This window comes from Pogoniulus pusillus, chromosome 13 (assembly GCF_015220805.1).
Source record: "Pogoniulus pusillus isolate bPogPus1 chromosome 13, bPogPus1.pri, whole genome shotgun sequence".
Taxonomy (NCBI): Eukaryota; Metazoa; Chordata; class Aves; order Piciformes; family Lybiidae; genus Pogoniulus; species Pogoniulus pusillus.
In genome coordinates this window covers 22,380,290-22,407,666 of record NC_087276.1, presented here as the reverse complement: position 1 = coordinate 22,407,666, position 27,377 = coordinate 22,380,290, and the positions used below count along the sequence as shown (strand labels likewise).

The 27,377-nt window shown below is 53.1% G+C and overlaps 2 protein-coding genes across 3 annotated transcripts in view; both read left to right on the top strand.

Annotated features, from left to right (window-relative positions):
* LMF1 (lipase maturation factor 1) overlaps positions 1 to 3,098 on the top strand; it is a 255,459-nt gene extending 252,361 nt beyond the window's left edge. For both annotated transcript variants that reach the window (XM_064153521.1, XM_064153520.1), the window contains one exon: positions 1,632 to 3,098. In XM_064153521.1, the coding sequence (XP_064009591.1) occupies positions 1,632 to 1,772 (141 nt within the window). In that variant the 3' untranslated portion in view covers positions 1,773 to 3,098. The remainder of the gene's footprint in view (positions 1 to 1,631) is intronic.
* Positions 3,099 to 4,341: 1,243 nt separating this feature from the next.
* The window catches only part of LOC135180776 (uncharacterized), a 78,879-nt gene continuing 55,843 nt past the window's right edge, over positions 4,342 to 27,377 (top strand). The window contains exons 1-4 of the mRNA XM_064153519.1: positions 4,342 to 5,158; positions 11,669 to 11,786; positions 13,151 to 13,321; positions 26,026 to 26,216. The gene's annotated coding sequence lies outside the window, so the exon portion shown is untranslated. The remainder of the gene's footprint in view (positions 5,159 to 11,668; positions 11,787 to 13,150; positions 13,322 to 26,025; positions 26,217 to 27,377) is intronic.

The window sequence follows — 27,377 nt, the reverse complement described above, 5'->3', positions numbered from 1 at the left end:
GAGGAGGCTCAGGGCAGACCTCATTGCTGTCTACAACTACCTCTGAAGGGAGGCTGTAGCCAGGTGGGGTTGGTCTCTTCTGCCAGGCAACCAGCAACAGAACAAGGGGACACAGTCTCAAGTTGTGCCAGGGGAGGTCTAGGCTGGATGTTAGGAGGAAGTTGTTGGCAGAGAGAGTGATTGGCATTGGAATGGGCTGCCCAGGGAGGTGGTGGAGTCACCATCCCTGGAGGTGTTGAAGCAAAGCCTGGATGAGGCACTTAGTGCCATAGTCTGGTTGACTGGATAGGGCTGGGTGCTAGGTTGGACTGGCTGATCTTGGAGGTCTCTTCCAACCTGGTTAATACTGTGGTTCTGTGATTCTAAGTCATTTTCCTGCTTTTATCATTAGTCTTTCAAATTTGGTTGTAAAGAGATGTGCACAGGTGTGTGTGTGTGTGTGTGTGTGTGCATAGAATGGCTTGGCTTGGAAGGGACCTTATAAATCGTCCAGTTCCAACCCCCTGCCATGAGCAGAGACACCTTCCACTAGAACAGGTTGCTCAAAGCCTCATCCATCCTGGTCTTAACCACTCCCTGAGCAACCTGTTCCAGTGTTTCACCACCCTCACTTAAGGATTTCTTTGTAATGTCCAGTCTAAAACTGTCCTGCTCTAATTTCAAACCATTGCCTCTCATCCTGTTACCGTAAGCCCTTATCAAAAGTCCCTCTCCAGCTCTCCTTCTGATACTGGAAGGCTGCTCTAAGGTCTCCCTGGAGCCTTTTCTTCAGGCTGAGCAGCCCCAATTCTCTCAGCCTGTCCCCACAGGGGAGGTGCTTCAGCCTCTGATAGTCTTTGTGGTCTCCTCTGGACCAGCTTCATCAGGTCCACGTCCTTCTTTTGTTGGAGGCTCCAGAGCTGGATGCGGTACTCCAGGTGGGGCCTCAAAGAGCAGAGAGGAGGGGGAGAACTTCCTCCCTTCACCTGCTGGCCACACATCTTTTGATGCATCTCAGGACACAGTTGGCTTTTTGAGTTCTAGCACACGTTGACAGCTCATGTCAAGCACCTCATTCACCAGCACCCCCAAGTCCTTCTCTTCAGTGCTGCTCTCAACCCACTGATCACCCAGCCTGGATTTGTACTTGGGGTTGCCCAGGTCCAGGACCCTTTGCCTTGTTGAATTTCATGAGGTTGCTATGGACGTTGTGATCATGAGCAACCAGTTCTGGGTCACCCTGCTATATCAGAGGGGTTGGACTGGATGATGTCCAGAGATCCCTTCCAACCTGCTCTGCACTGGGGTTCTGTGTGAAGTGCATGGTGGTAGTGGGGAGCACACAGAGTGGGGATGTCAAAGCTCTTCTGACCTGGGCATCATTCTGAAATGGCATCAAGAGGAGCTCAGAGCTCCTCAGTGCCTCACTCCAGGGATGGCTCTGTCACTGCCTCCAGGTGCAGGTACCCCAGGGATGGATGCATGGGTGGGTGGATGGATGGAGGGAGCACCAGAATGTGGGAGCCAGCTGGGCTGATAACTCCATCCAGCTATGCTCAAAAAGTCCTCTTCCAGAGGACCATCAATAGGGTTGGTCACCTTTCCACCTCCACCAGTCCCTCCTGAGCAGTCCATGCCTTGTATCTCTGCAGGTGGATCCGGGGGGAGCACTTCAAGTACAAATTCAGCCAGCCTGGAGGAAAGCATGCCAGCGAGGGCAGGTGGTGGATAAGGAAGAGGCTTGGCCCTTACTTTCCCCCTGTCAACCTCCCAGGCTTGAAGAAGTTTTATGAAGACAGGAACTGGCCATACCCAGTGGGGCACTGATGGGGGAGGATGAGCAAGGTCAAGAAGGACCAGCTGGGGAAGAGGGGCAGCAGTCAGCTCCCTTAAATGCCACATCTTGCCTCTCTGTATTTTTGATCCAATTGTTTTGTTTGCACATCCTTTACAGAAGGTTCCCAGCCAACCTGTCCACCTGCTGCCATGGGCTGGTTTTTCTCACCTGTCTCTCTGTCCTTCTCACCACAGCCATGCCTGGTGACTGGTTTGCTTTGTCTGGCTGCTCTCTTTGGAAACCATCAGCTCTAAAATGTGGGGGGAAAGGTGTACACATGCCATGATAAGCTTTGAGTAGGTGGGAGTGTTGCTTTCCCTGACCCCACCGCACTGTGTGATGGCTGCAGAGGCAGCAGGGGAGATTTTTGGGGTGGTCTCCTGCCCCACTGAGTGCCTTCCAGGGCTCAAAAGTTCTCTGCAGTCTGGCATCAGGCAGAGATCCAGGTCCTCTGCAGCTGGCTCATGTGGAGGTGGCTCAGATGGGGCACTTCTCCTTTATCCTATCCCATCTCATCTCATGCCATCCTAGCCCATTCCACCCATCCCATCCTCAACCAATGCCAGCTTAGCCCAGTCCACCCATCCTATCCTATCCTATCCCATTCAATCCCATCCCGTCCATCCCATCCCAATGCACTGCCAGCACTGAGCCATCAAAGCTGCTTTATTCCCAACATATCTGTCCCCACACTGTCACCCTGCATAGGCCCCAATTGCCACCATCTCACCACAGGTTCAGGACCAGCCTGAGCTGCATATCCTGCCCACTGAGCATGGTCCAGACATCCCACACACTGTCACCAGAGAACACCCTGGGACCTCACCCTGGTTTTCCCTGTCCCTTCTGTTTGCTTTGGAGTCTTCCCTCATCTCACTCTGTGTTTGAAGTCACCCCAAATGGTCCCACCACATGGGTGTTACTTGGTGAACCCCCAAATCATGGTGATGGGAGAGAAGTTTGAACAGGAATGTGCCAGCAAGTGGCCAGGGTAGCATCTGGTGCCTCGTTAGCACCTTCTGCCAGGCACATTTCTCTTCACAGAGTGAAGGAAAGATCAAAGCAAGACAGAACTCCCAGTTGTGTTATGCTTGCCTGCAGAAAGCCACAGGTTAATTGAGGAACCCAAAATAGCTCCTTGCTGGGAGCTGTCAAGCAGCCCCCAGGACAAGCACAGCCCTGTGTAGCCACTCCATCCCCTGTCACATTGCTGCTGATGCTCCTGGAGTCACCGAGTCTGTGCCAGCCCCACCACCTTTAAATAGGTCTTGTTGTGAGTGCAGCCAGCCTGGGTTTCACCTTCCTGTTTGCCTAACCTGGGGGATTTATAACTGGTGGGTTTTGTTGGTGGCTCTGGGGCTGAAATCCACCTCTATGGGGAGCTGGTGGAGTTGGTGCTGGGCACACCTGTCTGACAGGTGTTCAGGAGGAGCTGAACATCCCACAGGCATGGTCCACATGGCTAGGGTCCACAGGGCAAGGAGATGCACAGAAAAGGGCTTGCCAGGCTTCTCCCAGTGAGTTTTTGCACCTTCCTGGAGAAGAATTCCAGTGGCCCAAAGTTTGACAGTGAGGCTTTCACCCCTCCAGAGCAAGGTCAGCCCAAGCCATGTGCAAGGGGAAGAGCATTGCTGTGTGCTGGGCTCTGAAGTGGTTCAGTGCTCAAGGCAGAGCTGCCCTCCACTGGGGGCCACCAGCCTGGCAGAGACCAGTGGGCACCATGGAAGGTAGACATGGTAGCCACATCCCTGAGATGTGCCAAAAGCAGCCAAATGTGGCTGGCAAATAAAACCAGGTCCAAAATGGGCAACTTAAACCAGTGGGGAAAGCTGACACCAGTACTGGCCCAGGGCACCATGGGCAGCACCAAAGTGCCATTGTGCACATTCTTCCCTCAGCTTCTCAGTGTGTGTCCCAAGTGGGCACCACTGAGATTGTGTTGATGGGACAGGATTGGAACAAACAGCTCTGCAGTAACCAGTGGGAGCTTCACTCAGCTTTTATTTCTTCTGGAAGTGTCAAAAGGGGGAAATGGCAGCAGCACTGGGAAAGCAGCACAGCTCCAGGAGGGCACCCAGCCCTGGGCACAGTCCCCAGGCACCTGCCCTGGTATGGCTCACCAGAGACTTGCCAGTTCCCACGGGACTGAAGTGGCAGGGGATAAATAAGGCAAGTCCTGGGTGTTGTGCACTGCTTGTGTTTGAGGGACTGCCTGGTGTCCTCTCCGAGTGTCTGGCCACCAGCCTGGTCAGCCCAGGCTGCTGGGGTACAACCTTCCCCTTTCTCCTCCCCTTTCCCTTCCCCTTCCCCTTTCCTTTTGCCTTCCCCTTCCCTTTTCCCTTCTCCTTCCCCCTTTCCCTTTGCCTTCCCTTTCCCTTTTCCTTTCACCTTCCCCTTTCCCCTTCCCCTTTCTCTTTCTCTCCCCATTCTCCTTCCCTTCCCATTCCCCTTCCCTCCCCATTCCCCTTCCCCCTCCTCCTCCCCTTCCCCTTCCCCTTCCCCTTCCCCTTCCTTTTTCCCTTCCTTCCCCCTTTCCCTAGTGCATTCAAGGCTATGTTTGCCTGCTGCTCTCTGTTGGCCTGTGGTTGCTTTTCCTGCCTGGCTGGGAGGAGCAGGAAGCTCGGGATGGCTGGAAGCAGCAGGAAGACACTCATGTGACCTCACACCGGGGTCCTGGGGTGGCAGCTCTCTGGGGTACCAGGATTATCCAGCAGGCAGGGAGGCCTGGCTGGCTGTTGGCACCCAGGAAAACCACAATGGCAGTGGAGATGTCGGAGCCAGCATGCTTCTGCAAGAGATTGCTGCTCTTGGCCGAGGAGTGGGAGCCCTACACGGTACCCAGCTGTCTTCAGACCAGGGCACAGCTCTTAACTGTGGGGCTGGGAGCAATATCTGGAGCTCTCCAACTCGTAAATAAGGTTTACAACTCAATTGTGTTGTCCTAGAGGTTTGCCATAGCTGGAAAGTAGAGCTCTCCACTGAACAATGCCATGACATTTGGTTCCCATTACCACAGCACCACAGGCCTGCGTCTCGCTCCCATTAGCATCCTTCATGTCTTGGCTGACCCACCAAGGAGCTGGGTATGATGGAGACCAGGCTGTGGCTGTTGGGATCTTTGTGTCTCTGTGGGCCTGGAAGATAAGGGCACGGCTTCAACCTGAGCATCTCCATCTGCAGGAGGGCAGGAGCTGTCAAAAGGGATCTGAAGCTTTTTGTCTCTGCTTTGATTTTCTTCTCCCACCGCTGAAATCAAGTCCTGGAGTTGGATGTGTGGAACAAGGGTGGACCTCATCCCACTTCTCAACCCTCACAGGATCTTGGGCAGGACTTCTTGAGCAGGTGAGTTGGCCAAAGGCAGAACAAACCACCCCTGTGCTCTCTGGCTTGATGGCATCAGGGAATCTTCCATGGTATGGTGCTTTGCACCTTCCCAGAAGCCAGGACAGCCATGGTCTTGCTACAGCCAACACCCATTTAGAATCCCACCCCCATGGCTGCATCCATCTCTGTGGCAGGGATTCCTGCCTTGGGATCTTCTAGGCAAAGCCAGAGGAGATCATAGAATCATAGAATCATAAAATAGTTTAGGTTGGAAGGGACCTCAAAGATCATCCAGTTCCAACCCCCTGCCATAGGCAGGGACACCTCCCACCAGAACAGGTCACTCAAGGCTTCATCCAACCTGGCCTTGAACACCTCCAGGGAGGGAGCAGCCACAACCTCCCTGGGCAACCTGTGCCAGTGTCTCACCACCCTCACTGGAAAGAACTTCTTCCTAATGTCCAATCTAAATCTCCTCTCTGCCAGTTTAAACCCATTCCTCCTCATCCTCTCATTACAAGACCTTGTCAATAGTCCCTGCAGGCTTCCTGTAGGCCCCTTCAGGTACTGGAAGGCTACTCCAAGGTTTCCTCAAAGCCTTTTCTTCTCCAGGCTGAAAAGTCCTCATCTCCATTCTCATCCATCCTTTGACTTTGCTCCCCAGCCACACTCTCTGCTCCCCATCCCCATCCATCCTTTGGCTCTAGTGGGGACAAACTGGCACAAGTGGGCAGCCCTGTCCCTTTCTATTGTTGCCAGAGGAGTGGGAGCCATGGTAATGGCATGGTGGGGGATGCTCCACCCCTGCATGGGTGAAGGGTGGTGAGTGATGATGGGTGATGAACATTGCTGGGACACCCCTCACAGGCTGGTCAGCAGCAGCCACGTGCTGCTCTCCCCCTGCTTCCCCACTTTAATTCATTTCTTTTGGTTTCCAACCTCGGGGTCAGGGATAATGGGACCCAGACCAACATTCCCATTCCTGTTTGCTGTGAGTGGTTCAGGTTGGGGTTTGGGGTTGGGGTTTTTTTTTTTTGGGGTTGTTTTATTTTCTTCTACCCTTTTCTCTTTTAAACCAAAAAATTCCCTCTCCACTCTGGAGTGCTGCTGGGAAGATGATACCCACTCAAAGGCAGCGAGGAAGGTGCATGCAGGGGATTAAATTAGAAACGTTTCCCTGGGACAGCATTTTAAAAGGAGAAAAGAAATCATTTTCTTTCCAGGGGTTAAGGAAATGGGAACCACATTGTCTTATCTTGTTGACTGGAAGTTTTCTTGGACAGATTTTTTTTCCCCTCCCCCCTCCTCCCTGAGCTATGCACTGAAAGCAGAAGTTTGTGGTGTTCCCAAGTCGGTGCGCTGCAAATTCACTTGAAGGATAACTCTGTCTGAGGTCTGCTCCTGCCAAGCTCCTCTTCCTCAGACAAAATCACAGAATTACAGAATCAAGCAGGTTGGAAGAGACCTCCAACATCAGTCCAACCTAGCACCCAGCCATGTCCAATCAACTAGACCATGGCACTAAGTGCCTCATCCAGTCTCCTCTTGAACACCTCCAGGGACAGCGACTGCACCACCTCCCTGTGCAGCCCATTCCAATGCCAATCACTCTCTCTGTGAAGAACTTCCTCCTAAGACCCCAGCAGAGAGGATTAGGGTTACAGCATAAACTCCACCAGCTCCCAGGTGTGAGGTTTGGTGCTGTCAGTCAACAGCAATAAGCTGAACCCCTCCATGACAACTCTCTGATCTTGGCTGCATTTTCCCAGCTCATCTTCTGATCTGGAGATTGATCTAATCTCATTCCTCCATCTCCTTGAGGTCCAACTAGATCTCATAGCTGAGGAGAGCATGTGGCTGGGCTGCTCACCCTTGAGCAGCTCAGGTTTCCCTCTGGGCATCTCAGGGCACATTGTTGGATCAAAACCTAGCAGCTTTATTTTTTTCATTCTCTTCTCCTAGATGAAGTTTGGGTTGAATATTAGGAGAAATGTCTTCTCCAAAAGGCTTGTCCAGTTCTGACACAGGCTGCCCAAGGCAGTGGTGGAGTCTTCATCCCTGGAGGGGTTTCCAGGCCCTGTAGATGTGATGCTGAGGGCCATGGTTTAGTGATGACCTGGCAATGCTGGGTTTAATAGCTAGACTCCGTGATCTTAAAGGTCTTTTCCAACCAAAACCATTCTGGGAATCCATGATTGGTGCCTGAGTATTCCAGAGCCCAGCTGCTTGGTGAAAGCTGACTCTGCTTTAAGCCATATTAAAGGGAAGAGCTTTTTCCCTTCCCAGTAGATTAAGTTTGGCTAAACAATTCAGTGTGAACTGCTGGGCAAGAGGCAGAAACCTGTAGGCTAAATTACGCAGCTGCTCCAAGTTTAGACCAGCATGGGATGAATTTCAGGATCGTATATTAGTTTTCATTTAATCTGATTATTCTGGGCTGGAGTTCCTGGAGGGTCTTCAGGTTATTGTCAGTCAAAAGAATCTTTAAAAGCTTCCATTTGCACTCAACTTTTCCCATTAAAAGTCTATTTTCATTATGGATCGATTTGGGGCTTAATGAAAAAAATGATTCCCCCCCCCCCCCCCCAACCCCCTGCTTTCATTTTGTTCCCCAGCTGGGGTTAGAAGTGAAGCCACAGCAGGGTCTTGCCACTCAAAATACCATGTTCCTCTTCTGCTGAGGCTTGCTGGCTTGCTTGAAGGAGCTTGGTCAAACGAGGAGGGGGTAAATAATGTGGCAGTCTACCTCCTCTGCTCCCGGCAAGGCTTCCCGGGACCCACCTCCTCAGTCTCCAACCCTTCCCTCACTGGGAGAATGCTTTAAGTGGCTCAGATCCTGGGGGGATTTTGAGCTCCAAAGTCTTGGAGATTAATGCAGGACTAATTGATCTTAAAAGCCCATGCTAAATGGCTCAGAGTCAGGCTGTCAATTCATGGGCTGCTTTCTATCTCATGCCGCCTCTTGGCTTCCAGTTTTGGAAGCAGTTCAGCCTGCCAGAGGGTCCAGTGGGAGTATCCCACCCCCACCCCAGACTGAGAAGGCAGCAGACCTCATGTTTTGTGCTGGAGAGGACATCTTCATCAGGTTTTCCAGCAGGAGTGGCAGCCTTATGGCATGAGGTGGCTTCAGGCTTCCCTAGTCCTCAGATGAAGTCACCTGCCCTGGGACATCCATCCTGCCTTGTCCCATGGGATGGCAAAGGGCCAAGAACCTGCCCCAGGGCTGTGGGAACTTAAAACCAATAGAGAAATTTCCAGAAATAAACCTCAAACACATGTTCTTTATTTGTGCAGGATTTGGCAGTGGATGTGCCAGGCTGAGCCTCCTGCAGCTCATCTGTGCGGCTCTAGTTGGTGATTCCAGTGTGGACCTTCTGGAGACCAATTCTATGTCAGCCTGATGCAAGGCTCTGTGGGCACATCCCTGTCCTGCTTCCTTATCACTGCCTAAAGTCACAGAATCACATACAACCCCAGGGTGGTAGGGGTTGGAGGAGACCTCTAGAGATCATCCAGTCAGACTCCCCCTGCTAAAACAGGGTACTCACAGCAGCTTGTCCAGGATCACAAAATCCAGATGGGGTTGGAAACTCTCCAGACAAGGAGACTCCACCACCTCTCTGGGCAGCCTGCTCCAGGGCTCCAGCACCCTCACACAAGACAAGTTTCTCCTTCTCTTCAAATAGAAACTCCTGGACTCCAGTTTCTGCTCATTGCCCCTTGTCCTGTCGCTGGGCACCACTGAGAAGAGTCTGGCCCCATCCTCTTGCCCCCCACCCTTTAGCATTGAGGAGACCTTGCTTCATCACTTGCTTATCACTTTAGCTCTTTCCGAGCGCTGATCAGATCCCCTCAGGGGCTGCTCTTCTGCAGGCTCAACAGCCTCAGGGCTCTCTCTCAGCCTTTGCTCCTCACAGAGATGCTCCAGATCCATCAGCACCTTCATAACCTCCACTGGACTCTCTCTAGTAGTTCCTTGTCTCTCTTGAACTGGGGAGCCCAGAACTGGATCCAGTGCTCCAGCTGTGGCCTCACTGTGACAGAGTAGAGGGGAAGAAGACCTACTGGCCACACTCTGCTTAATACACCCCAGGAGACCACTCTTGGCCACAAGAGCAATCCAGATTTTGCAGAGAAGCTGGGAGGTAGGAGGTGATGTGTGGTCCCAGATCATCCCTGTGCGAGTTGTGCCCCAGCCGTGATTCTCAAAGACCTCTGTGTGCTGGCATCAGGATTTTCCATCCTGTTCTGCTTCCTATCACAGTGTCACAGCGTCACAGTATCACCAAGGTTGGAAGAGACCTCACAGATCATCAAGTCCAACCCTTTACCACAGAGCTCAAGGCTAGACCATGGCACCAAGTGCCACGTCCAATCCTGCCTTGAACAGCTCCAGGGACAGCGACTCCACCACCTCCCCAGGCAGCCCATTCCAGTGCCCAATGACTCTCTCAGGGAAGAACTTTCTCCTCACCTCCAGCCTAAATCTCCCCTGGCACAGCCTGAGGCTGTGTCCTCTCGTTCTGGTGCTGGCCACCTGAGAGAAGAGAGCAACCTCCCCCTGGCCACAACCTCCCCTCAGGTAGTTGTAGACAGCAATAAGGTCACCCCTGAGCCTCCTCTTCTCCAGGCTAACCAATCCCAGCTCCCTCAGCCTCTCCTCGTAGGGCTGTGCTCAAGGCCTCTCCCCAGCCTCGTCGCCCTTCTCTGGACACGCTCAAGCATCTCAATGTCCCTCCTAAACTGGGGGGCCCAGAACTGAACACAGTACTCAAGGTGTGGTCTAACCAGTGCAGAGTACAGGGGCAGAATGACCTCCCTGCTCCTGCTGACCACACCATTCCTGATGCAGGCCAGGATGCCACTGGCTGTCTTGGCCACCTGGGCACACTGCTGGCTCATGTTCAGGTGGGTATCAATCAGTACCCCCAGATCCCTCTCTGTTTGGCTGCTCTCCAGCCACTCTGACCCCAGCCTGTATCTCTGCATGGGGTTGTTGTGGCCAAAGTGCAGCACCCTGCACTTGGAGCTATTGAACCCCATCCCATTGGACTCTGCCCATCTGTCCAGGTGGTCAAGGTCCCGCTGCAGAGCCCTTCTGCCCTCCAACCCAGCCACATCTGCCCCCAGCTTGGTGTCATCTGCAAACTTGCTGATGACTGACTCGATGCCCTCATCCAGATCATCTATGAAGATGTTAAAGACGATGGGGCCCAGCACAGATCCCTGAGGCACACCACTTGCTCCCAGCAAGCCTCCAGTCAGGACAAGCCCAGGCCTTCAATTCTCAGTAGTAATCCGTGGAGTTTTGGGGGGGGAGTTGTTACTCAAACACCAGATTTCCCCCTCCGTACAAGCCGGGAACCTGCTTCCTCCATGGTAGCAGCTCAGGATAAGGTTGCACATTGCTGAGCTTCTCCCTGTGTGTGCCTGTTGCTGGGACAATCCTGCAATCACAGCACCTGCAAGTGGTTAGTTGGAATAATAAATAAGTGATAGATTATCAAATAAAGCATTGGCTTCGGGTGAGGTCACCCAAGCACCATGTCATGGGGCTCTGGGGAGGAGGCTTGCAGGCTGTGTTCCTGCCGCTGATGGGCTAAGTGGCTCTTGTATCAGTCAATAAAAGGCTTGTAGAGATTAAAGAATCAATTAGGGCTTAGCCAAAGGGGCACAAACCTAACCCAAACAGGCTGATAAAATCCAGTAGGTGATTATGGGAAGGGCTCTGATTTCCTTTCACTTGTGGAGGGAATAATTGCTCGTTACAGAGCACAGAGCAACCTCGGCTGGATGTGTTCCCAGCTTTGTAGAGGAAGAAATTGCCCAGAGAAGCTGTGGATGCCTCATCCCTGGGAAGTGTTGAAGACCAGGCTGGATGAGGCCTTGAGCAACCTGGTCCCTGCCCATGGCAGGGAAGCTGGAACTAGATCATAGGATAACAGGATGTTAGGGGTTGGAAGGGACCCAGAGAGATCATCGAGTCCACCCCCCCTGCCAGAGCAGGACCATCCAATCTAGCACAGGTCACAGAGGAGTGCATCCAGATGATCTTTAAGGTCCTTTCCAACTCAAGCCATTCAACAGTTCTCTGAGTTCTGGTGTTCAGCTGACAAACATGGAGCCATGCCACATTTTAGGGCTAGATGAGTGGGTTTGAATCCTTCCTTTGAGGAGCATCATTTTGTCCTTTCAAAACTGGCCAGGGGAGCTTGGTCAGTTAGGTGGTGCAGTCTCAACCCGGAGCATCTTTGGTGCTTACGTTTAGATTAAGGAGAGATGCTCCCCAGTAAGTTGAGAGGGATGGGACTGAGCATGGATTAGGTTGGACATGGGGAACAATTTTTACCTGGCAAAGGATTGTTAAGACCTGGCCCAGGCTGCCCAGGGCAGTGGTGGAGTCCCCATCCCTGAAGGGGTTTCCAAGCCCTGTAGATGTGGTGCCGAGGGCCACAGTTTAGTGGTGACCTGGCAGTGCTGGGCTTAATAGTTAGACTAAATCTTAAAGGTATTTTTCAACCCAAACAGTTTTATGATGCTATGATCCAGCTCCTTTGGGAATGACCACAAAACACACAGACAAGCCTTGCCCCAAGATCCCTCTGCACATCCAGCTGGAGACTTGCTGAAGCTGCAGCCAGCCCCGGTGAGTCCAGACGTGCTGGTCCAAGGGTGAGGCACGGGTCGTCTTCTTGAGCCATCCCATCATCCCATCATGCCTTCCTGCTGGCTCCTTTTTCTCTCATTAATTGGGTTTTCTGTCCCTTTGTGGCTGGGGAGGGGCGAGCGGGGAGCGCGCAGCTGGGCGGGGGAGCAGCCATCTGCAGCACCCCCCGGGGAAAGGAGCCTGGCAGCTGCCTGCGCCTGGTACCGGCGGGACCCAGACAAGGTCATTCATCACCAGGAGCCCAGGCAAGGAAGCTTGGCAGGGAAAAAAAGAGGATGGCAACCACAGGAGGCAACCCTTAGAAATGGTCTGCAGCGGTGGGGGTTGTATCCGCAGCCTCCCGGTTTGCTTCCTCTGGCTGTTCCTGATGAGCAGGATGTGTGCGCTGTGTTCCCAGTGGGATGGAGCAGCCCCAGGGTGATCCCATGGAGCTGGTCCTGCCCATCAGCAGAAGGAGTGAGCCATGTTCCAGGGCAAGCTCTGCTCCAAGAGGTGGGAGCAGGAGGTGGCAAGGAAGGCTCGGTCCCTTCTCAAGAAGGCTATGAGCATGGGAATGAGCAGCACAGCAAGTTGGGCTGAGTTGGATTCTCATCAAGGCTACTGAAGCAAGGTCTCCTCAATGCTAAAGGGTGGGGGGCAAGAGGATGGGGCCAGACTCTTCTCAGTGGTGCCCAGTGACAGGAAGAGGGGCAATGGGCAGAAACTGGAGCCCAGGAGTTTCTATTTGAAGAGAAGGAGAAACTTGTCTTGTGTGAGGGTGCTGGAGCCCTGGAGCAGGCTGCCCAGAGAGGTTGTGGAGTCTCCTTGTCTGGAGAGCTTCCAACCCCAGCTGGGCATTGTGATCCTAGGCAAGCTGCTGTGAGTGACTCTGCTTTAGCAGGGGAGTTGGACTGGATGATCCCAGCTACCATCATGCTGGGATTCTGAGTGGTGATGGAGGGTGCCTTTCTTGGTGCCCTCACAGAGGTCCTTCTTTACTGTCCTTCCCTGGTCTGTAGAGCCATCTCTGCACACAGCAAATGACAGGAGAGGGCAAAATGTGTGAGCTGAGCCCTTTGGGTTCTTATGTGCATCCAGGTGCACTGGCTCTGCTTATGTGAAATGCTGCTGAAGGCTCTGACCTGTTTTCCTAGCTGCCTCTTCTGCCCCACCATGGGCACCATGCAGCATGGATAGCTCAGAGTGAGGACACAGTGATGGATTGAGGTCCTCAGGCTGGAGGGCTCATGTTTGCCACCCCCAGCCTGGTCCACACCCCTATTCATTGCTCAGTCTAGCAGAGGGAGCCAGCAGACACCCAGCAGACTCTAATGTTGCCTCTGGTCTCTCTTCTTGACCCCCAGCTCACCAAAGAGGAGATTTGGTATCAGAAGCTGCATGAGGAACAGGGGATGACCACCCCAAACACCCACTGCAGGTCCTTGGCCATAGGTGCCACACAAGACCACCATACCTTGATGAAGACAGTTTTCCTCCCGCAAGATGAGATGTGGTCACCTTTCCAGCAGAAAGAGGTGAGGTTCCTGAGGTTCAGGCACTGGAATGAGCTACCCAGGGAGGTGGTGGAGTCACCAACCCTGGATGTGTTTAAGGGTGGTCTGGATGTGGTACTTAGGGATGTGGTTTAAGGTGAATCTTGTAGAGTAGGATTCTAGGTTGGACTTGGTGATCCTGAGGGGCTTTGCCAACCTGCATGTTTCTGTGATTCTCTGTGAGCTGCTTCAGGTGATCTTGCTCTGGCAGAGGGAAGCTTGGACTCAGTAATATGCAGAAATCACTTCCAACCCCTACCATTGTTCGATTCTGTGATTTTATGATTCATGGATTCACAGAATGGGTTGGAAAGGACCTTACAGATCATCTAGTCCAAATCCCCTACTATGGGCACGGACACCTTCCGCTAGACCCAAGCTGCTCAAGGCCACATCCAGCCTGGTCTTGAACACCTCCAGGGAGGGGACATCCCCGACCTCCCTGGGCAACCTGTTCTAGTGTCTGCCCACCCTCCCTGCAAAGGATTTCTTCCTAACCTCCAGCCCAAATCTGCCCTCCTCTAGCTTCAAACCTTCGCCCCTCATCTGGCGCGCGCCGGGGAGCGTGAGCGCTCGGCATGGCCCCACGGAGGACAGGAGACCTCGGTGGCCACTCAGAGCACCACAGCTCATCCCCAAGTGGTTGTGTCCCAGTGGTATGGCCCTGCCTTTTCCTGTTTACTCTGGGAAGAAGAACAATAAATAATTTAGGGGCGATGGGTTGGCGCGGCTCCGACCCGTCAGCGGCGCTGATCCGAACTGGCCGAGCGTCAGGGCAGGAGGCCAGGAACGGCGCCTTAGGGAACAGCCAACGCCGCAATTAGCAGCTTAACACCTTGTCTGGTGGTCAGATACTCTCAAGGGCTAAAAGACTGCTCCCGTGGGGGTCTCCAGAGAGCATCCCTCACAAATCACCTTATTAAGCGGGGTCTGGGTCCCCTGCACCTGTGCTCCTCAGATATTGCCATTCACGGGTGGAGAGGAGCCCAACACTCGGCTGGGGTTGCGCAGCTGCGGGAGCATTATTCCCTCTGACCATATTTGCATATCAATGAGGTCCTCTGATTAATATTTAAAGAGCCAGCTGCCCCAGCCACCTAAAAAACAAGGGGAAAAAAAAAAAGCTCTGTGAGGTTGTGGTTTCTTTTTTATCTCTTTAAACTTGATTTTTTTTGGGGGGTTTGTTTTGAGGTTGGTTGGGTGTTTGGTTTGATTTTTAGCTTGGTGTTTCTTTTAGGGATAACATTCATTGGCCTTTAAGGAGCACATTTCATTTGGAACCCACCAACCCTCCCCTCCTCCCTCCCTCTTTATTCTTTTAGTTCAATTTAAAAAATGCCAGGGAGGAGAGGGGGGGGGGGAAAATATGAAGCAGCATGAAGGAGTTATCAGTGACCGAGTTGTGCTGCTCTCAATGCTCCTCAGTCCCTTTGTGCCATCGGCGCAGCTGCATCCAGCAGGTTTCTGGGGGCAGCGCCGATGGGCACCCATGGGAACTGCTCGGTGTCAGCAGGAGGCCTGGGAAATGGGATGCAGCAGGGAAAAGACTGTCTCAGAATGGGATGGGATTTCCATGCTCCCAGCTTCCATGGAATCGTAGAATTGCTTGCTTGGGTTGGAAAAGACCTCTACGGTGATGGAGCCCAACTGGCAACCTAACGCCAACATGGTCATCAAAGCAAGTCCATCATCCCCTCAGCGCGAGCCAGCAGTGTGCACTTGCAGCCCAGAGAGCCAACCAGAGCCTGGGCTGCATCAAGAGAAGTGTGGCCAGCAGGTCGAGGGAGGTGATTTTCCCCCTCCACTCTGATGAGATCCCACCTGGAGTGTTGCATCCAGATCTGGAGCCCCCATTACAAGAGGGATGTGGAGATGCTGGAGTGTGTCCAGAGAAGGGCCACGAGGATGCTCAGAGGGCTGCAGCAGCTCTTCTGTGAGCACAGACTGAAAGAGTTGGGGCTGTTCAGTCTGGAGAAGAGGAGGCTCCAGGTGACCTTCTTGTGGCCTTCCAGGATCTGAAAGAGACCTACAAAAAAGCTGGGGAGGGACTCTTTAGGCTCCCAGGGAGTGACAGGACTGGGGGGAGTGGAGCAAAGCTGTAGGTGGGGAGATTCAGGCTGGATGTGAGGAGGAAGTTATTCAGCATGAGAGTAGAGTGGTGAGAGCCTGGACTGGATTGCCCAGGAAGGTGTTTGAGGCCCCATGGCTGGAGGTGTTTAAGGCCAGGCTGGATGAGGCACTTAGTGCCATGGTCTAATTGACTAGATAGAGCTGGGTGCTAGGTTGGACTGGATGATCTTGGAGGTCTCTTCCAACCTGGTTGATGATTCGACATTAGGAAGAGTTCTTCACCATGAGGGTGGTGAGACACTGGAACAGGTTGTCCAAAGAGGTGGTAGAAGTCTGATGCCCTGGAAGTTTCTAAGGCCAGGCTGGATGTGCTCTGGGCAGCCTGATCTAGTGAAAAGTGTCCCTGCCTATTGCAAGGGAGTTGGAACTGGATGATCCTTGAGGGCTCTCCCAACCCTGACAGTTCTGTGATTCTGTGAGGGAGCTGATCAGGCTGGTCCTGCCCAACTGCAGCTGGTGGGGAGATGTCTCAGGTTTTATTTTCTTATTTGCATGTCAAAATTAGGGAAATTTGGGTAACTCTTGGTGGTAGAGATGGGATCACTGCAGGATGCTGCAGCTCTCATCAGGTCAAGTACAGATATGGACTTGCTCTGCCTATCCCAGCCCGAGTCTGGCAGTGACACAGATGTGGATTTTGGCCAGGATGCCCTAGGCAGGTGCAAGTGGTGTCACTGACAAGGAACAAGTGATAGGCCTGCAGAGCAGGGGGGTTGGACTAGATGACCTTCAGAGGGCCCTTCCAGCCCAGACCATGATTCTATGATTCTATGACAAGCAGAAATGGCCTCAAGTTGCACCAGGGAGATGCAGGTTGGATATGAGGAAGAATTTCTTCCCCAAAAGGGTTCTCAAAGCTTGGACCAGGCTGCTCAGGGAAGTGCTGGGGACCTCTCCCCTGCAGGGCTTTCAGAGCTGTGGAGATGTGGTGCTGAAGGCCATGGTTTAGTGGTGACCTGGCAGTGCTGGGTTAAGGGTTGGACTCCATCATCTTGGAGGTCTCTTCCAAGGAAAACGATTCTGTGATTCAGTGACACAAATGTTTGCCTCACTCCCCTGCCCATCACCACATGTTTGAACTCTGCTGGTGGTAGATGATGTCTTCTGCTAGTGCAGCCTCTGAGAAGGAAGCCTCTGGAGGCACTGGGAGCAGGAGCAGTCACACATTTGCTGGCAGGTTCTCAGAAGTGGTGAAGTAAAAGAGTTCCCAGTGAGGAACTGTTTAACATCTCCTGCAGTGTAGCCCTGACCAAGGGAACTCACCCAGGGCTGGGGATGGGAAGGGCTGGCCCCAACCCCTGCCCCTGGGCTGTTATCTCTGATCCTCTGTCCTGTTTTCAGCTGCATCAGCAGGGGCCCAGGTGACTGAGGGTGACCATGTGTTGGCAGAGGACAGGGTGCAAGAGGGAGACCATGAACTGGGATGTGCTGGCCCACTGGGCATGAAGAGCAGGGAGATGCAGGTGGTTTCCTGAGGGCAGGATGGAGCCAGCTAAAGTTTTGAGGACCTGCTGAGCCCCAGCAGCTCCTCTCCAGAGTTCAGAGCCCTCTGGAGAGGGGGACAGCTGAGCCATCACCTGTTGAAGCTCAGACCCTGCAGCTGTGTCTGGCACCATCCGGCTGCTTTGAACCCGCCGGATTAGGCAGAGGAGAGTCCAGCACACACTTGTGCTCTGCATGCCAATGCCTTCCTCCTTCTTCCCTTCCTCCTCGTCTTCTCCTCCTCCTCTTTCTCCTGCTGGTGAAGGATGTGAAGAGCAGGTCTTCTGAGGAGGAGCTGAGGGAACTGGAAAAGAGGAGGAGGCTGAGGAGAGACCTCATTGCTCTCTACAACTCCCTGAAGGGAGGTTGCAGTGAGGTGGGGTTGGTCTCTTCTCCCTAGTATCAGGTGACAGAATGAGAGGAGATGGCCTGAAACTGTGCCAGGGCAAGGTTAGGAAAAAATTCTTTGCTGCAAGAGTGGCCAGGGACTGGGACAGGCTGCCCAGGAGGGCGGTGGAGTCCCCATCCCTGGAGGTGTTCAAGTAAACATGTGGCCATGGTGCCTGGGGACATGATCTAGTGGCTATGGTGGTGTGAGGATGACAGTTGGCCTCAATGATCTTTAGAAGTCTTCTCCAACCCAAACGGTTCTTTGAATCTATGCCCTCACCTAGCTCAGCTCCGTGCCAGGACCAGCACCAAGGCTTGAGCACAGTCCTGGGAGTGGGTTCCTTGGAGCATAGGATTTATCCTCTTCTTTTGGAGGTGGAAGGAGACTGGTGTGTGGCTGTGGGTGGAATTGCTTTTCCTCTACAAAAAGCTTTCTTCCCAGTGCCCTACCTGTTAAATCACCCAGGTTCAGTGTCTGTTCCTCATGCTCTTGCTTTTGGTCTGCTTAGGAGCAAGACTGTAACATTAAGGTGATTTATAGCAATCTCTGGACTGGAAGGGCAGAGTCTTGGGCTTGTTTTTTTTCCCCTTTTCCTCAGGTGAAAGAAAACCTTGAATGTTAACTCCTGAGACATTACAACGACTGCCCTGTCACTTCTTGATTTATGAGCTCAAATTTATGAGTTAAAAATTATTATTCCACACACACACATATATATATATATATGTATTTTTTTTCCTCCCTTGGCTGTTTTAGTGCTTGTGAAAGGTGAGGGGTTTGACAGCTCCTGGAAACAAAAGCCTTTAATATCTCCCCAAGTGAGGTTCTCCCAGGCAAGAAGAAAGATGCCAGCAGGACATTTCCTCTCTGCTGCAGATGAGAGTCACTCCAGGCTGGGCTTCCCAGAATCACAGAATCAGTCAGGGTTGGAAGGGACCACAAGGATCAGCCAGTTCCAATCCCTCTGCCATGGGCAGGGACACCCTACCCTAGATCAGGCTGCCCACAGCCTCAGCCAGCCTGGCCTTAAACACCTCCAGCCATGGAGCCTCGACCACCTCCCTGGGCAACCCATTCCAGCCTCTCACCACTCTCATGCACAACAGCTTCCTCCTCATCTCCAGGCTGAATCTCTTCACCTCCAGCTTTGCTCCATTCCCGCTAGTCCTGTAACTCCCTGATAGCCTAAAGAGTCCCTCCCCAGCATTTTTGGAGGCCCCCTTCAGATCCTCGAAGGCCACAAGAAGGTCACCTGGGAGTCTCCTCTTCTGTAGACTGAACAGCCCCAGCTCTTTCAGTCTGTGCTCACAGCAGAGCTGCTGCAGCCCTCTGAGCATCCTCGTGGCCCTTCTCTGGACACACTTCAGCATCTTAACCAGAGCCAAACATTTGCTTGAGATAAGCCAGGACTACTTGGTAAAGTCCATTCTTGGTGCCTGAGGAGTCCCCTGGGGTTATCACAGTGGGAGTGGGAAGGGACCTCTGGACATCATCCAGTTGGGCCCCCTGGCTAAAGCAGAGACACCCACAGCAGCTTGCCCAGCATCACAGCGTCCAGCTGGGTTTAGAATCTCCTCAGAGAAGAAGATTCTCCACCCCATGAGTGACACCAATGCTTTGGGCTGAACCAAACCTGGCAGCAGACTTGAAAATAGAAACCTGCTGCAATAGTAGGCAGCAGCAAAGATCCTTGTGCCTGTGTGACGCTGTGGCTGCAAGAACTGGGGGGTGACAACCTTCCTGGGGCTGGGGAAGTGATGCCAGAGCTCCTGCTGCACTTCTTTAGAAGACTTCTTTTTTTTCAAGCAGCTTGCCTGGTTCAGGAACAATTTAACTGACCAAAATCTGAATCAAAAGGGACAGGCAACTGTGGAGCATTTTGTTGCCATCTTCATTTCCATCACTTGGGTTTTTTTCTGTCATCGTTCTCAATTTGGCATCTGCAGCTGGAGCAGCTGGAAGGCAGCTGGGCTCTGCCTGGGGGCAAGGCTCAGCCAGTCCCAAAGTGGTGGAGGGGGTTGTGTGTGTGTCCCAAAAATACTAGATGGAGCCTCCCATGGAGTCAGCTGGGCTCAATGCTGAGACTCATCACCATGGCCACCTCCACAGCAGCTCAAGGGAGATTCTTCTTCCCCTCTGCTCTGCACTGGTGAGGCTACAGCTGCACTGCTGGTTCCAGTTCTGGGCTCCCCAGTTCAAGAGGAACAGGAAACTACTGGAGACAGTCCAGTGGAGGCCACAAACATGCTGAGGGGCCTGGAGCATCATGAGCTTTGGCCACACGGATGAGGTTTCCTCTCCATCCCCACCTGTGGGACTTAACCTCAATGTCTGAGGTCATCACAAAGCCAAAAATGCCTTCAGAACCACCACGAAGCTAAAAGTGCTCTCAGAACCATCACAAAGCCAAAAGTGCCCTCAGAGCCATCACGTAGCAAAAGTGCCCTCAGAGCCATCACAAAGCAAAAGTGCCTTCAGAGCCATCACAAAGCAAAAGTGCCTTCAGAACCATCACAAAGCCAGAAGTGCCTTCAGAGCCATCACAAAGCCAAAAATGCCTTCAGAACAATCATGAAGCCAAAAATGCCTTCAGAGCCATCACAAAGCTAAAGTGCCTTCAGAACCATCACGAAGCAAAAGTGCCTTCAGAGCCATCACAAAGCAAAAGAGCCTTCAGAGCCATCACAAAGCCAAAAATGCCTTCAGAACAATCATGAAGCCAAAAATGCCTTCAGAACCATCACGAAGCCAGAAGTGCCTTCAGAACCATCATGAAGCCAAAAATGCCTTCAGAATTATCATGAAGCCAAAAGTGCCTTCAGAGCCATCACAAAGCCAAAAGTGCCTTTCAGGGCCATCACAAAGCCAGAAGTGCCTTCAGAGCCATCACAAAGCCAAAAGTGCCTTTCAGGGCCATCACGAAGCCAGAAGTGCCTTCACAGCCATCACAAAGCCAGAAGTGCCTTCAGAGCCATCACAAAGCCAGAAGTGCCTTCACAGCCATCACGAAGCCAGAAGTGCCTTCAGAGCCATCACAAAGCCAGAAGTGCCTTCAGAGCCATCACGAAGCCAGAAGTGCCTTCAGAGCCATCACGAAGCCAGAAATGCCTTCAGAAGCATCACGAAGCCAGAAGTGCCTTCAGAAGCATCACGAAGCCAGAAGTGCCTTCAGAGCCATCACAAAGCCAGAAGTGCCTTCAGAGCCATCACGAAGCCAGAAGTGCCTTCAGAAGCATCAGGAAGCCAGAAGTGCCTTCAGAGCCATCACAAAGCCAGAAGTGCCTTCAGAAGCATCAGGAAGCCAGAAGTGCCTTCAGAAGCATCAGGAAGCCAGAAGTGCCTTCAGAAGCATCAGGAAGCCAGAAGTGCCTTCAGAGCCATCACAAAGCCAGAAGTGCCTTCAGAAGCATCAGGAAGCCAGAAGTGCCTTCAGAAGCATCAGGAAGCCAGAAGTGCCTTCAGAAGCATCACGAAGCCAGAAGTGCCTTCAGAAGCATCACGAAGCCAGAAGTGCCTTCAGAGCCATCACAAAGCCAGAAGTGCCTTCACAGCCATCACAAAGCCAGAAGTGCCTTCAGAGCCATCACGAAGCCAGAAGTGCCTTCAGAAGCATCAGGAAGCCAGAAGTGCCTTCAGAGCCATCACAAAGCCAGAAGTGCCTTCAGAGCCATCACGAAGCCAGAAGTGCCTTCAGAGCCATCACAAAGCCAGAAGTGCCTTCAGAACCATCACAAAGCCAGAAGTGCCTTCAGAAGCATCAGGAAGCCAGAAGTGCCTTCAGAGCCATCAGGAAGCCAGAAGTGCCTTCACAGCCATCACAAAGCCAGAAGTGCCTTCAGAACCATCACAAAGCCAGAAGTGCCTTCAGAAGCATCAGGAAGCCAGAAGTGCCTTCAGAGCCATCACGAAGCCAGAAGTGCCTTCAGAGCCATCACAAAGCCAAAAGTGCCTTCAGAGCCATCCCAAAGCCAGAAGTGCCTTCACAGCCATCACGGTGGCTCTGCACGAGTCCATGGGTGGATGAGAGTCAGCCACTGTGGCCAGCATTGCAGCAGAGACATTGGGCTGGTCAGATGAAGATGTTAGAGATGCTCCCGAGGTCAAGCAGTAGCAAGAGGGCTGGCAGGGGAGCCGAGCAGCCAGCTCCAACCTGGCTCCACCTGATGCATCTTGTGCAGGAGCAGGCAGGCAGCGCTGCCCAGGCTGTGTCAGGCTCCCCTGCACAGCCCAGGCACCGAGGCAAGCCAAACAAAGAAGCTCTGCGTCTCTCTGGAGACAAGTCCCAAACACAGAGCCAGGCCAGGCCCGTGGATGGAGCAGTGAATCACTCAACCAGCTGTAGCTGAAGCAATTTGGGTCAACTATTCAGCCTGGCTTGAGGCCACCAGCTTCTCTTGTGTTTCATTTGGTGTACCTTAGCACAGGGCTTGCTCTGAGTTGCATTTAGCTTCAGTTTTGGGGTTGAAGGTTGATACCTGCTGGTGCAGAGGGATCTGCTGGGTTGGTTTTATTCCTGATGATGATGATGATGATGATGTCGCTTTTATTCCTGGCTCGTTGCTACTGCAGCTGAACACAAAGGACAAGTGAGAACAGGATTAGTGAAGAGCTTTCCTCAGCTATGCTCTCCCTGGGGGGGAAGAGGGAATTCAGACACTCAACAAGGTCCTTAAACCAGGCCTGGGGTATCCTTGTGGTGCAGCATCAACTGAGCCACCTCCATGCACAGGTCAGGTCCAAGAGCTGAGGACATGATACAGCTCTGGCTCAGCAAGGCTGAGCCCAGGAGACTTCTCTCTCCAGGATTACATCAGCAGCATGAGGATGCTGAGTGTACTGTCTGGGAATCCAAAGGACCAGGGCTGGGGTTTTTTGTTACTTCAGGATTATGTATATGATGAAATATTTTCTTCTGACTCTGGAGCTGCCTGCAGGAAGACAGCTGCTGAAAAAAAAAGTGATGTGGCCTGGTTTTCCAGCACCTGGGAGTTGGCAGCCCTGTGTGCTGAGGAACCAAGGGGCTGACATGGGGCTTGCTCCCCTTCACCATGACATCCATCTCTGGCTGCTTTGGTACCCCTCAGCTGCTCTGCTTTGGACAGGGAGGTGTACATGGTGCTGACTGCTGTGAAATGGGGTCCAAATTGTCCTGCTTGGGTTCACTGAACTGTGTTTGGTGGTGTGCTGCTGCTCCAAGGGTGTGCTCAGGGTCCTGCACCTTCAGAGACCATCCTGCACCCTTGAGGACTGTCCCTCTACTCTGACCTAGTGAGGCCACAGCTGCAGTACTGGCTCCAGTGCTGGGCTCCCCAGTTCAAAAGAGACAGACAGCTACTGGAGGGAGTCCTGTGGAGGCTATAAAGATACTGAGGGGCCTGCAGCATCTCTGTGAGGAGCAAAGGCTGAGAACCCTGGGGCTGATGAGCCTAGAGAAGAGCAGCCCCAGAGGGCATCTGATCAGTGCTCAGCAAGTCTTAAAGGATGGAGGACAAGAGAATGGGGCCAGACTACTGTCAGTGGTGCCCACAGCGACAGCACAAGGGGCAATGGGAACAAAGTGGAGCCCAGGAGGTTCTGTCTGACCAAGAGGAGAAACTTGTGTGAGGGTGCTGGAGCCCTGGAGCAGGCTGCCCAGGGAGGTGGTGGAGACACCATCCCTGGAGGTGTTCAAGAAAAGCCTGGATGAGGCACTTAGTGCCATGGTCTGGTTGACTGGCTAGGGCTGGGTGCTAGGTTGGACTGGATGAGCTTGGAGGTCTCTTCTAACCTGGTTCTATGATTCCAAGTTGCACAGTTGGACCGGTGGCCGTAACCATACCTACTGAATGTCTCAAGTTGCCTCTAATTCTTTTCCCTGCCCCCAAACACAAGACTCTGTGCTGTGGGTTTCTAGAAGCCAATGTCCCACAGCATCCCTGCTCTCCTGCCTCTCTCCCCATGGCTCTTATTTTCCTTTCTTTCAGCATCAGCATCTAAACATCTGGGTGGTGGTGGAGCTCAGAGCTGGAAGCGACACAATCCAGGGAGAAAGGATGTTTTTGTGCTATTTCCAACCTCCCCAGAACAGAGGACTTCAGAAAGCCCTTTACAAAGGCTGCTTTCTTCCTTGGTCCTGCTTTGAAAAGCTGGGTGAAATCCTCAGTTATCTCCTGCAGCAGGGCTGGACAAGACAGAAATGATCAAAAAAGGAGGGGGAAGGGGATGAGGAAAATCATGGCCAAGTGTTGGGGGTTTTTTTTTAGGGGGGGGGGGGGGTGTTTGTTTGTTTGTTTTAGGTTCTTTGGGTTTAAACAGGAGTTTTGGAACTCCTCCAGCCTCCTCTGATGGAGGAGCTGAATGATTTAGTGAAGATCTCCACTGACATTGGAATTCTGGTTTGTCACCTTGTACCAGAATTTCACTTTCTTGCTGAGATGTTGAGTTAGAGGAAAATATGGGGGAGGGGAGGAAGCTTTTAAAGAAGCTTCACTCACAGGATCACAGGATCACAGGATGTTAGGGGTTGGAAGGGACCCAAGGAGATCAAGTCCAGCCCCCCTGTCAGAGCAGGACAATACTCAGCACACCCCAGGCTCAGCTGGCCAACAGGGCTGAGCAGATAAACCAGGCCCTCCAAACATCCCTCCCCAGGTAGGTCTAAGGCTGGGTCAGGAACAGGGGCAAGGATTTGTCCCTGTTTCCCTTCTCCACCCAGAAAAGATTGAGAGACAGGGAGTCACCATGGCAGTGATGTCCCCAACCTCTGCACCCAGCAGTCAGGGTGATGCTCTGCCCTCCTTCTCCCACCCATCTGGGTGCTCCCAAGGGTGTTGCACCTGCAGGGCAGACCCAACACGAACAGCAAAACTGATGTGGGTTCTTCTCCCCTCCTCCTGGTCCCTCCTGGGAAGAGAGGTTATTCTGGCTCCATGTGAGCTCAGTTTTGAGGCTGTTGAGGAGGGGGCTGACAGATAGAGCAGAGCTGCCAAGCCCAGTGCAGTGTGGTTCCTTCTGGAGGTGGAGTCTGCCTGTGAGATGCACAGGATAGGGATCAGCTATGGTCCTGTGATCCCACCGAGGGAAGTGCAAGGTTTTATCTCCTTCCACAGATCCCCATGGATAATCCCCAGCTGCCCTGGGGCAGATCTTACTTCTCCAGCTAACTTTCAGTTCAGAAACTGGATCCTCTTTGCCTCCCCACAGCCCACTAGCAAACATTGGTACAAAGCAGCTCATCACAGAATAACAGAATCCCAACGTGGTGGGGTCAGAAGGGACCTTTAGGGATCAGCCAGTCCAACCCCCCTGCTAAAGCAGGGCACCCACAGCAGCTTGCCCAGGATCACAAGGCCCAGCTGGGGTTGGAAGCTCTCCAGACAAGGAGGCTCCACAACCTCTCTGGGCAGCCTGCTCCAGGGCTCCAGCACCCTCACACAAGAGAAGTTTCTCATTCTCTTCAGATAGAAAGTCCTGGGCTCCAGTTGTGCCCATTGCCCCTTGTGCTGTCCCTGGGCACCACTGACAGTAGTCTGGCCCCATCCTCTTGTCCTCCATCCTTTAGGTCTTGCTGAGCACTGATCAGATGCCCTCTGGGGCTGCTCTTCTCCAGGCTCAACAGCCCCAGGGCTCTCAGCCTTTGCTCCTCACAGAGATGCTGCAGGCCCCTCAGTATCTTTATAGCCTCCACAGGACTCCCTCCAGTAGCTGTCTGTCTCTTTTGAACTGGGGAGCCCAGCACTGGAGCCAGTACTGCAGCTGTGGCCTCACTAGGTCAGAGTAGAGGGACAGTCCTCAAGGGTGCAGGATGGTCTCTGAAGGTGCAGGACCCTCAGCACACCTTGGAGCAGCAGCACACCACTGTCCAGCTGGAACTGGATGATCTTTAAGGTCCCTTCCAAGCCAAGCCATTCTATGCACACACACACACACACACACCCCTGTGCACATCTCTTTACAACCAAATTTGAAAGACTAATGATAATAGCAGGAAAATGACTTAGAATCATAGAATCATAGAATTAACCAGGTTGGAAGAGATCTCCAAGCTCATCCTGTCCAACCTAGCACCCAGCCCTGTCCAGTCAACCAGACCATGGCACTAAGTGCCTCATCCAGGCTTCTCTTGAACACCTCCAGGGACAGCGACTCCACCACCTCCCTGGGCAGCCCATTCCAATGCCAATCACTCTCTCTGCCAACAACTTCCTCATCACATCCAGCCTAGGCCTCCCCCAGCACAACTTGAGACTGTGTCCCCTTGTTCTGTTGCTGCTTGCCTGGCAGAAGAGACCAACCCCACCTGGCTACAGCCTCCCTTCAGGTAGTTGTAGACAGCAATGAGCTCTGCCCTGAGCCTCCTCTTCTGCAGGCTGCACACCCCCAGCTCCCTCAGCCTCTCCTCACAGGGCTGTGTTCCAGGCCCCTCACCAGCTTCGTTGCCCTTCTCTGGACACCTTCCAGCACCTCAACATCTCTCTTGAATTGAGGAGCCCAGAGCTGCACACAGTACATCTTCAACTCCATCAGGTTGCCCAGAGCCCTGTCAAGCCTCACCTTGAATATCTCCAGGGATGGGACCCCAATCACCTCCCTGGACTACCTGTCCCAGCGTTCCACTGCCCCATCCCCATCTCCATCCCATCCCCATCTCCGCTCCTACTTCCCTCTCCTCACTGATCCCTAATCCAGTTTCCTTCTCCCCCAGACACCTCCCCATCACTTGACCATCAACAACTGGACTTGACTGGTGGCCTTGGTGACCGTTCACACACCAAACCCTCCTGCTGCCAGCCGGGCAGCCGCCAGCCACCCCACCGCTGCCAGCATCCCGCTTTCGGCACGCCACGGAGAGCTGCCAACTGCCCACGGAGCTGCTGCCAACTCCCAGAGAAAAGGGTGAGGGAGCTGCACACAAAGAGGGGTTTATAACCCAAGCAGGCACCTGACACGGGGAGGAGGGAGAGCTGGGACGTGCTTAGCCCTGGTAATCCCCAGTTTGGGTTTAGCATCTTCCTTCTTTAATTGGGTTTGATCTATTTCTGTTGGGTTTTTCTAATCAAAAGCACAGCAACAGCTGGGGCTGAAGCTTTCCAGGAGATGAACTCATGGACAACTGTGCAAAATAACTTTAGGCCTCTTGCTATTAGATCAGGCCACTGGGGAGCCACCAATTCTCTGCCATGACTGCAGGCAGATAAGGCTGGGGGAGAGCTGAAACCGCTCACCCTAAGGGAGCGAGGGCACCTCAGTGCCTTGGCAACGTCAGCTCTGCTGCTCCCTGCCAGGTCATGGGCACCCATGTGAGCCCCCCAGCACCAGTATCAGCTCCCAGCACCCACATGAACATTTAGCACCCATCCATGGTGTTCTTAGGGGAAGCACAGCAGGCTGGGGGGTTCTCCATGGGATTTTGCACCCATCTGAGACTTCAGCATCCATCTGAGCTCCCAGCACCCATCCAAGCTCCTTCCACAGTGCTGAGGCATCATGCTGGGGGAAGTACAACAGGCTGGGGGCTTCTCCATGGGGAAAGCACAGCAGGCTGGGACATTCTCCATGGGGTTTCACACCCATCTGAGGCCCCAGCACTCATCCAAGCTCCTTCCACAGTGCTGAGGGATCATGCTGGGGGAAGCACAACAGGCTTGGGGCTTCTCCATGGGGAAAACACAGCAGGCTGGGACATTCTCCGTGGGTTTTGCACCCATCTGAGCTCCCTCCACCATGCTGAGGGATCATGTTGCAAGGAAGCACACCAGGTTGGAGGGTTCTCCATGGGGTTCTGCAGGGTGTAGCAGGGACTCCTGTGCCCTGGACAGGTGGTGGGGTATTTGCAGGCTGCTGTGTGCCATTTCTGCCTAAAAATCCCAGAATTCCATGGTGGTGGGGGTTGGGAAGGACCTTTGGAAATCATCTAGTGCACCCCTCCTGCTAAAGCAGGGGCACCCAGAGCAGGTTTAGCAGGAGGGCTGCACTAGCTGCTCAACCCATGGTGATGCTGCAGAGCTCATTAACCTCCCTGAGGTTGGGCTGTCCTTGTTTGTAAGCCCCAGAGCC